At 38.0% G+C, this 10,422-nt stretch overlaps 1 protein-coding gene and 1 pseudogene across 3 annotated transcripts in view; both read right to left on the bottom strand.

The window, feature by feature from the left end:
* Positions 1–1,871: 1,871 nt before the first annotated feature.
* LOC103236696 (large ribosomal subunit protein bL27m pseudogene) lies at positions 1,872–2,727 on the bottom strand (annotated as a pseudogene).
* A 6,170-nt stretch (positions 2,728–8,897) lies between these two features.
* The window catches only part of MTTP (microsomal triglyceride transfer protein), a 58,351-nt gene continuing 56,826 nt past the window's right edge, over positions 8,898–10,422 (bottom strand). For all 3 annotated transcript variants that reach the window (XM_073017504.1, XM_007999365.3, XM_073017503.1), the window contains one exon: positions 8,898–10,197. In XM_073017504.1, coding sequence (XP_072873605.1) covers positions 10,026–10,197 — 172 coding nt within the window. In that variant the 3' untranslated portion in view covers positions 8,898–10,025. The remainder of the gene's footprint in view (positions 10,198–10,422) is intronic.

Genomic DNA, 10,422 nt, shown 5'->3' with positions numbered 1-10,422 from the left:
ATGGGAATGAAGTGTGGAACCTGAATGTGAGGAGAGAATCGAATTCTAGTCTTAGGAGCTCAGACTGGATCTTGCCATAGGTAGCAGACTCCTCTAGAGTTAAATCTTTCAGAGTTAAATCCAGACTCTGCCTTTCACCAGCTGTGAGACATTGGACAAGTCACTGAATCTCTCTGTGTTTTGATTCTTCCTAAACAAATCAAGGGTATAATAATAGTTCCTACTTGGTAGGGTTGTTATGAGAAGGAATTGATTTAATGCCTGTAAAGGGCCTAGAGCAGTACATGACACTTAACAAGTGTAATATAAAATGTTTGCTAAATAATAAAGGTAGAGAAAACTTTGTTTAGGCATGTTAAGTAATGTTAATTATTGGGAATTGTCTGCTCATCTACCAAGTGCTTTGTATGTACCATAACTCTTTCAGATCTCATTAAAGAGCGAACGTCTGCTTCCTTTTTTTTTTTTTTGACAGTCTCACTCAGGCTGGAGTATGGTGGAGTGCAGTGGCATGATCTTGGCTCACGGCAACCTCCACCTCCTGGGTTCAAGTGATTCTCTTGTCTCAGCCTCCCAAGTAGCTGGGATTACAGGCACCCACCACCCTGCAAGTTTTTGTATTTTGAGAAGAGACAAGGTTTCACCATTTGAGGAATATATGAGTGTGTCTCTACCTTTAAGCATCTCTGTGTATCTTGGCAATTTGAAAGATTCATTGCACCCTGAAATTTTACTCCATGACTGTTTAGATGGTTAATCTTCAGGCAAATTGAGTGGGAGAAGTGGTTTAAAAAGATAGGTATCCCCAAACCAAATAGCATTGACTCATTTTCACTAACAAAGGGAATCAGTTAGTTTATAACTAAAGCCTATTCTGGAAAGAGAATGTCCACACTTTTACATGTAATCCTAGAAGATTATGGCAGGAATCTTTCTATTAAAAATAGAAGGGTGAAAATAGTTTACAGATTTACATCATGTTCCAGTTAACTATGAATAAATTAAGCTTTTATGAATAGGAAGGTAGCAAAGGATTACTAACATCATTCTAGACTAACTATAATCCCAAGATAGGAGGCAAATGATTAGCTAATATAACTCCATCAGTGGAATTTTTATCAATCTAAATATTCATCTTCTTTTCTACTCTCATCAAATATAATTGCAATTTTTACAGCAGGCTCTGTGAGACTGCAGATTATTTCTCTGCACACTCAAGCTGAAGACCAACAGACCTGACTCTATGCTGGGGTCTTAGATGTCGTTGACAGTAATGGAAGCTGATAAACAGTTAAAGTAAAATAGCAGTTGGTTCAGTAGCAGCTGGGGTTGAGGTAAAGGAACCATGTAGCTTAATTCAAATATCACCTTCTCAATGATGTTTTCTTTATCTTTTTTCTCTTTATGCTCCATTAGGATTTTGACTATGTTTCTTCTACACTTGTTTTATTGAACTAAATTATTTTTAGTTGTATTGCTTCCCTCACTTCACCGAGTTTCTTGACATAAAAGCAGCATATCTTGCCTTTTTAAAAAAAATCTAGCACGTTTCTTGATTCTAACAGATGTTCCATATTGCATAAGACAAATGATTAAATAAATTAACAAGTTGTAGAGAAGGACTCATCATATAAGCTTGGCTGGATTTATTTCATTTTCCCCTCCACCCTGCTCTTGACTATTTCTACCTGCTTTGTATATAGTTTGGATTAATAGGGCACTATTGCCCTCTGGCTCCTGGCTGGTTCAGCTAAGGGTTACCATCAACAGAAGACAGAGATGAAATAAAGTGAAAACAGAGTTTCCCTAGTTTCCACCCAGTGGAGATGGTGAGGGTGGCTGCATCCCTCTACCCAAGTCCACAGCTCCACACAGTTTATATCCCATGGGTGCCAATAACCACGCCCTCCGTTGACTTTTTGGGATCCCTATTGTTAGGAGCCTTAAGGAGCTACATCATCCCTTGTGGCTTTTCTATATCCTGTCCACATCTCTATGGAGTTTATTGAGCTCTCCTCAAATTACCCAGTTTCAGTTTCATGCAATAACCCTATTTCTTTCTTTTTTTTTTTGACTCTGGCTCACTTTATTTTTGGCCCCAGGTCAGGTCTCCCAAAGGGTTTCCCAGCAGTCACTTCAGAGTCTCCTGCAGAGTCACCATCATTCAGACCTCTTCCTTGGGAGGCTGTGTCATCGCCCCAACCCTTGACTTCTGGTACCACCATCTCCTGTCACCTGGGCTCCAGTCTCTGTCTGATGGCCTCAAACAGGACATCAAAGCACCAGTTTGAAGGTGCCCTCCGGCTTGGCAGGAACCACGTGGACAAAAGTCTTATAGAGTACAGCACCCTTGGGCAGCCTGGTGATCAGATCCACAGCCTCCGTGTTTCTGGGATGAGGCACGTAGACCTCCTTAGTGTAGTGGACTATCCCCTCTTCCAGGGCATACAGACATTTATTCTTCCCAAGACCTACATGGGAACCTGGGTGCCAGCGGAAATGGTGCTGTGTTCCAATGATGTTCCCAGCATGAACATAGTGGCCTTCCATTTTCTTAATGCCTAGGCGTTTGCCTGATGACTTTCCACCAAGGTTTTTGGAGCTATCACCCGTCTTCTTGGATGCATATCTGACAGCAAGAGCTGTAGCAGGAGTGGAGCTCAGCAAGGATGTAACAGCTGTTCGGGTCCTCAGCACCAGCACTACAGACGCCGTGTTTGCGTTCACTCACTTCCGGTCTCCAATAACCCTATTTCTTACAGGGGCCTTGACGTGGAAGGAGAAACTGATGTTAAGGAAGATGAAGACTGAGACTAGGTAGAAGTTTACACATAGATATGACATTCAGCTCAAGTCTTAAAAGAAGAATGACTGAGCTGGAGTGATGTCTTCTGGTATTTTCTTTCCTCTCAAAAATCCTATACATTTTACTTATGATGTAGAGTTCTTTTAAGATTTTCTCCAAAAACTTTATACTAGAACTTTCTTATTTTGTGGATGAATTTTAGATTCATTCCATGCCCCTTAGTGAAAAGACTTATTCTTTCCTCTTGGTAATTATCATATTTATAGAGGACAAAAGCAAAAATAAATAAATAAATAAAATAAAAGGTAAAGAAAGGATCAGTGAAATCTGAGGTCAATTTAGGTATGCAGAGAAACGGATGAAAGTCATGTTTTTAGAAACTGGAAGAATAATTTTTTTATAATGTGAAAGTAGTGTTTTCACAATAAGTAAACAAACAAAACTGGTTGCCATTCCAAAACTCATGATGTTCATGGATGAAAGTCCAGCAAATAGATTCACTCCATTGAGTCAGAACATAAAATGTTGCTTTGCTCAGAAATTGTATAAGACTGCACATGAAAAGTTAATATTAATGAGTACTTATTAAATGCTTGTTATGTACCAGGAACTTGCTTATTACCTTACTTCATCCTCACAACAGCCTATGAGGTACTGCTCATATTCCCAATGTGGAAGCTGAGAGGCTTGAAGGTTTATCTAGCAGCAGTAAGAACAAGAGGTGAGATTTCACGTATGCAGGAGTATCTTACTCCAAATCTCCTCACTGCTGCAATCCCCTGCCTCCCACCTTCCTGGAAGCTGCATGGGAAAGATTTTCATGCCATTCTGCACCAATTCTGGAGAGTTAGAGAGAAAATGACTACTATGCTCTCCAACTACCTGTAAGGAGGAGGTAGAAATAAAGTACAAACTCCTTTTTATTAAAACTAATCAGTTCTAAGATATTGCTCACTACATCTCCAAAATTAAAAACATTAACCAAATGCTACCAAGTATGTGCTGGGCAGTATGCTTCACATGCATAATCTCCATGAATCCTTAAAACAACACAGTGAAATAGAGATTATAATACCTATTTGGAAATGGCAGATAGGTTGAGTCACATGCCCAAGATCCAGCAGGTAGTGGAACTGGATTTCTAAGCCAGGCCTCCCTGTCCTATTCCCTTTGTCTCCACACTTCCTTCTGGGGGAGGACTAAGTTGACAAGGAACACTGAAGCTTCGACCAATCTGAATCTCAAACATATTCTTAGTGCTGGGACAGGCGCCTCAAGTTGTGTATCTCTTCTCTGTGCAGTCGGGCATCTAGACTATCTTGAAAGTGTTTTAAACGTTCAAATGAACTTTTATTAATTTTCAAGCACAGCAGAACTTACAATACTTCATATTCGTAAATTCTCCATCTATGGATAGATTCAACTAACTGAAAATCAAACATATACGGAAAAAAAAATTCATGAAGTTTCAAAAAGCAAAACTTGAATTTGCCCCACATTGACTACTAAGTTGAAGGCATGTGAATGAAGTGATGTTTAGACATTGTATTAGGTATTATAAGTAATCTAGAGATGCTTTAAAGCGTATGCAAGCACAGGTGTAGGTTATATGCAAATACTATGCCATTTTATGTAAGGGATGGAGCATCTACAGATTTTAGTATCCCCAGGGGTCCTGGAACCAATCCCCCACAGACATCAAGGAATAACTGTATATTACTTAGTGAAAATAGAACCAGAGCTACTGCCAAATGATTTGGGCCTTCCTTTCACATCCCGTGGTTATTAGTGTCTGTCACTGTTGTCAACACCACCACTTTTTTACCAGCATTATCATCTTTGGTATGTCTACTCTCACCACTTCTATTCAAGATTGTGCTGAAGGTTCTTGCCAGGGTAATTAGCCAAGAAAATAAAAAAATAAAAACATTCAGATGGGAAAGAAAGAAGTAAAACTATGTCCATTCAAAAACGACATTATTCTTTACTTAGAAAATTCTAAAGAATCTATTACCAAAAGATATAGAATGGATAAATGAGGTCAGCAGTGTTGCAACATAATTTATTTTTTACGTGAGCAATATATTATACAAAAATAAACTATATTTTTATATACTTGCAATGAACAATCAAAAAATGAAACAAAACAAATATATTCAGAATAGCATCAAAAAGAATAAAACATTTGAAATAAATTTAACAAAAAAATGTAAAGCTTATACTCTGAAAATTACAGAACACTGTTGAAAGAAATTCAAGATGTGCATAAATGAAAAGATGTTTCATGTTCATGGACCTGGAGACAATATAATTAATTTTTGATGCACAGGTTCAACACAATCTCCATTTGAATCCAAGCTGGCTTTGTGGAAATTGACAGGCTAATCCTAAAATTCATATGAAAACTTAAGGGACTCAGAATTGCCAAAACAATCTTTAAAAAGAACAAAATATGTGATTCACACTTCACAAGTACAAAACTTACTACAAAGCACCAGTAATCAAGGCAGTGTGGTACTGGTGTAAAGATCAACATAGAGATTAATGGAATAAAACTAACAATTCAGAAATGAACCTTCATGTTTGTGGATGCCAAAATAATTCAATGAGGACAGAGTTGTTTTTCAACAGTCAGTGATGGGACAACTGGAAATCCATACACAAAGGAATAAATTTTAACCCTCTACTTCATATTATATAAAAAATTAACCATAATGGACTAATTTAAGAGCTAAAATATGAAGTCCTTACAAGAAAACATAGGGTTAAATCTTTGTGACTTTGGATTTGGCAATGGTTTCTTAGATATTACACCAAAAGAACAAACAAACAAAAAAGAAAAAGTATAGATAAATTGTATCTCACCAAAATTACAAACTCTTGCACTTCTAAGGCCATTATCAAGGAAGTGAAGACACCAACAGAACAAGAGAAGATTTTTGTAAATTATGTATGTGATAAGGGACTTATACTGAAAATATATAAATAATTCTTACAATTCAATAATAAAAGGTAAAATATTCAATTTTCAAAAGGGCAAGGACTTGAATCTTTTTTTTTTTTTTTTTTTTTTTTTTTTTTTTTTTTTTTTTTTGAGACAGAGTCTTGCTCTGTCATTCAGGCTAGAGTGCATTGCCACCATCATGACTCACTGCAGCCTCAACATCCTGTGCTCACGTGATCCTCCCACCTCAGCCTTCAAGTAGCTGGGGCTACAGGCATGTGCCACCAAGCCCAGCTAATTTTTTTATTTTTATTTTTTTGTAGAGATGAGGTTCTTCCTATGTTGCTCAGGCTGGTCTCAAACTCCTGGCCTCAAGCCATCACCCCACCTTGGCCTCCCAAAGTGCTGGGATTACAGGTGTGGGCCGCCAAATAATTTTTTTTATGTATTTAAGCCAAATACTTTTTTTTATTTATTCAAAATATAGTGATAACTTCACACCCACTAAGATGACTATAATCAAAAAGAAGGATACTAATAAGTGTTGGTGAGAATGTGGAAATATCAGAACCCTTATACACTGCTGGTGGGAATGTAAAATGGTTCAGTCACATTGGAGAAAATTCTGGCAGTTCTCAAAAAGTTAAATATAGTATTACCATTTGACTTACCAATTCTACTGCTAAGTTCACAGAAATGTAAATATATGCCCACCAAAAAGTTTGTACACAAATGTTCATAGCAGAATTATTCATAATATCCAGAAGGTGGAAACAAACTGAATGCCCATTAACTAATGAATGGATAAACACATGGCATGACTGTATAGTGAAATATTATTTGACCATAAGAATAAAGTGCTAATACATGCTACAATGTGTAAGAAACTTGAAACACAATGCTAAGTGAAAGAAGTCAATAACAAAAGGCTACATAGTATATATGATTGCATTTATACGAATTGTCCAGAATGAATCTACAGACACAGAAAGTAGGCTAGTGATTTTCTAGGGCTGGGAGATGGGTACATTGGAGGTGGTAGCTAAAGGGTACAAGTTTCTTTTTGGAATGATGGAAACATTCTACAGTTGATTATGGTGGACTTCTGATTCCATCAGAGGAGGAGACTGAACAACCACAGAGAAAGGGCAACAACTCTGTCAGGCACGGTGACTCACACCTATAATCCCAGCACTTTGGGAGGCTGAGGCCGGCGGATCACAAGGTCAGGAGATTGAGACTATCCTGGCTAACGCGATGAGACCCCGTCTCTACTAAAAATACAAAAAATTAGCTGGGCGTGGTGGAGGGTACCTGTAGTCCCAGCTACTCGGGAGGCTGAGGCAGGAGAATGGCATGAACCTGGGAGGAAGAGATTACAGTGATCCAAGATCACGCCACTGCACTCCAGCCTGGGTGACAGAGCGTGACTCCGTCTCAAAAAAAAAGGGGGGGGGGCAACAACTCTTAGCTTTATAGCTGCTGTCACATGTTTGTCATTTTCATAAACTACTGTCTGTATTCATTTAGCAGCAAATCTTTAAAACCGAAAGCATATGGGAAACATCCTATAGTGGGTTCAGAGAGCAGGTTCTGAGGTGAAACTACTTATATTTGAGTCCTGGTTCTTTCACTTTCTAAGTCAGAAAGTGTCTTCTGTGGGGCAAATTAAATGTCTTGTGTGCCCAATATTGTACTATTCAACACAGCAGCTTCTAGCCACATGCATCCACTGAACACTTGAAATGTGTCTCATCCAAATTGAGATGTGCTTTATATACAAGATATATACCACATTTTGAAGATCTAATCTTCCCCCGAAAAGTAAAGCTTCCCATTAATAATTTTTATATTACTTACATATTGATACAATAATACTTTGAATATTTTGGGTTAAATAAAATATATTATTACAGTTTATTTCACCTATTTTAGTTTACATTTTTAGAGTGGCTACTAGAAATTCCAAATTACTTATGACTCATATTATATTTCTCTTAATGCTGATCTATAATATGGAAATAATGCTACCTGTTAAATATAGCTTTTGTGAAGATTAAATTAATATATGGAAAATGCTTTAAAATACCTTGCATATAATAGGCACTCAGGAAGTGTTAGCTTTAACACTTGCTTGAAGGTGGTCAGTTCAGAGAAGCAGGGAGCGACTTGTCACAAGCAGGACTGCAACATGAGCCAGGGAATGACAGCAACACTTCACAGAAGAAAAGAAGCCAGGCTAATTTTAAGGCTTGCAGGAAAGACCTGACTGGACAGAGGCCTGGAGATTCGCATTAGGGGGCTATACAATTCCCAAATAGGTGTCTTTTCAGAAGACAAATGTGTCTGTACGCTGACATTTGTAATGGAGAAGTAGTCAGAACTAGAGGGCTGCAAATGAGGTTTAAAGTTATTTTTCTGGCTCCGATACTATCTTATTTTCAAATGTGGACTGTCACTCTACCCCTCTTCATTTTCTATCTTGTTTATCTACAAAGGAGTTACTGTTTGTCCTATGCTGCTGCTTTCTTGTTTCTTTGGAGCATGTTAGAGTTGCTCAGGATCGTCCATTCTCCACTGGGTGGGCAGATACTTGGCTCAGCAGCCCAGTAAACAGTTGGGAAATGGCCAAACACTAACATTCAGGGCACCACAGTCGTCACTGTTAGATAAATGATTACATTTCACAGAGCTGGCTGTGTTTTGTTAAACCTCACAGGGCTGAAGTGCCTGAGTCCACAGCATATTCAGCTTAGTACCCTAGACCAACTCACTTTCCCTGCGAAGTCAGCATCTTTACAGAGTGGTTTCCCCAAGGCTGATGCTACCACCTACCATGTTCCACCCACCACCTTAGTTTCTGATTCCTTTCGTCCTTTATAGTAACATGAGAGTAAAGGGGTCGGTCCAGAGCTTTATGAAAATTGGGGTTATGGCATGTTTTCAAGCTCACAGGTCCTTAACAGGTTTTGACTGCTGATATTTTCAGTGGCCCATTTTTCAAATGGGTCTGGTCTCCCATCTAGAGAACCTGGCCTGACCTATATTGCTGCAGAGGCTTAGCTGTGTATGTGTCTAGGCTCAGAAAGTGTCAGGAATGAGAAATATGGTGTTGGAAGTAATGAAAGACAAAAGGAATTCAATATCATTTCTATATATTTATTTTATCACACTTTGTTTTCAATTTACAACAAATAGTGGGCTAGCTAAACTTTTATTTCATGTGTGTGTGTTTAGTGGAAAATAAGCACCTGTCATTTGTTTTGGGTTTATCACCACATCTGTTTATTAATAAATATTTGTGAATGTTCAACATGGCTCTTTTAATTCATGCAAATAAAGACATTGTTTTCTTGATTTCATATTTTGGAAATCCGTTTTTTGAAGCAATGTTCTCTTAGTCATCCTAGCTATTGTGCAAATTACAGTTAAGTGAACTAGAGCTCTCACCCCTAAAAAGTTGAGATAAAATGATTAATATATGAGGATGTCCCTTAGAGGACAGTATACCACAATACAGTCTCAAAAAGACACAGCAAAAGAAAAATCAAAGAGAGTTTCTGAAATTAATTTTTCAGATTCCTCTGTGCTAAGTTCAATATTTTTGCAGGGCTGGAGGTAGAGATCTGAATTTCTTTGGAGCAACCTCACTACATGGTCAGAGAAAGATGAGATATTATTTCTATGTGCCTTCTACCTTAAGGTTTAATAAAACTAACAACAGAGACATAAATATTAATTCTTGAAGTTGGCGAATAAAAGTCTTTTAAAAGTCTTGTCCTTTCTCCCCGAGCCCCCAACTCCAAAAAAGAGAAAAAAAATGGTTTCTCACTTTTTTTTTCTGATTAGGGAACATGTTTGGTTTTCCTGTCATGCTTAAGGAAGTCTTATCAAGGGCTTCATATACATTGATCAAAAATTGTTGAAACAAAATTAGGTTCTCCTTGTGTGGTTTTGTTTTTGTTTTTGTTTTTAACAAACACTAGTTTCCTCTTAGAGAATAACTGTTCTCACTGTACCAAATGGGATTTGAGAGACGTACAAGAAAACTAAGAATGTTGTTGAAAGTGTCACATGACGATTCAAAATGACATTGTGGGTAGCATACTGCATATACCCAAATTTGATCAAACTGCAGTTTTTTGTAGCTTTTTACAAAAATCTTAAATACAGGTAAATATGTAAACGCTGTGCTCTCAGAGAGCAAGTACTTAGTCATGTCACATCGTGTCCCTTTTGGGGAGACAAATTCAAGTAAAATATCACAGGTCAGTTTCAAAACCATCCGCTGGAAGTACTATCCGGCTGAGGGGCAAACACCACTTTGCACATCTCGGAGTTCTCTTGATGGAGCGGGAATTCACATCCTGCTAACACGCTTTCTTTTCTTTTCTGAGAGACATAACCTCTGCCTGTGGACAGCCTTTCGTACTTTTTCTCGAATTGCCTGTACAACAGCAACAATAACAGAATTACACACACAGTTAAGTCACCCTACACCTCTCCAGCCAAGTTACTGAATATATACTTGAAGTTTCTGTTCCAAAGCAATTTGAGAAAGGATATGAGTGTCAAAGGCTACTCCATGAATGGGTGATTTTCTTCTTCTTCTTCTTCTTTTTTTTTTGAGACAGAGTCTTGCTCTGTCGCCCAGGCTGGAGTGCAGTGGCGT

Source organism: Chlorocebus sabaeus, chromosome 7 (assembly GCF_047675955.1).
Source record: "Chlorocebus sabaeus isolate Y175 chromosome 7, mChlSab1.0.hap1, whole genome shotgun sequence".
Lineage (NCBI taxonomy): Eukaryota > Metazoa > Chordata > Mammalia > Primates > Cercopithecidae > Chlorocebus > Chlorocebus sabaeus.
Note: the sequence above shows the minus strand (reverse complement) of the source record. Positions and strands in the feature narration are given on the sequence as shown.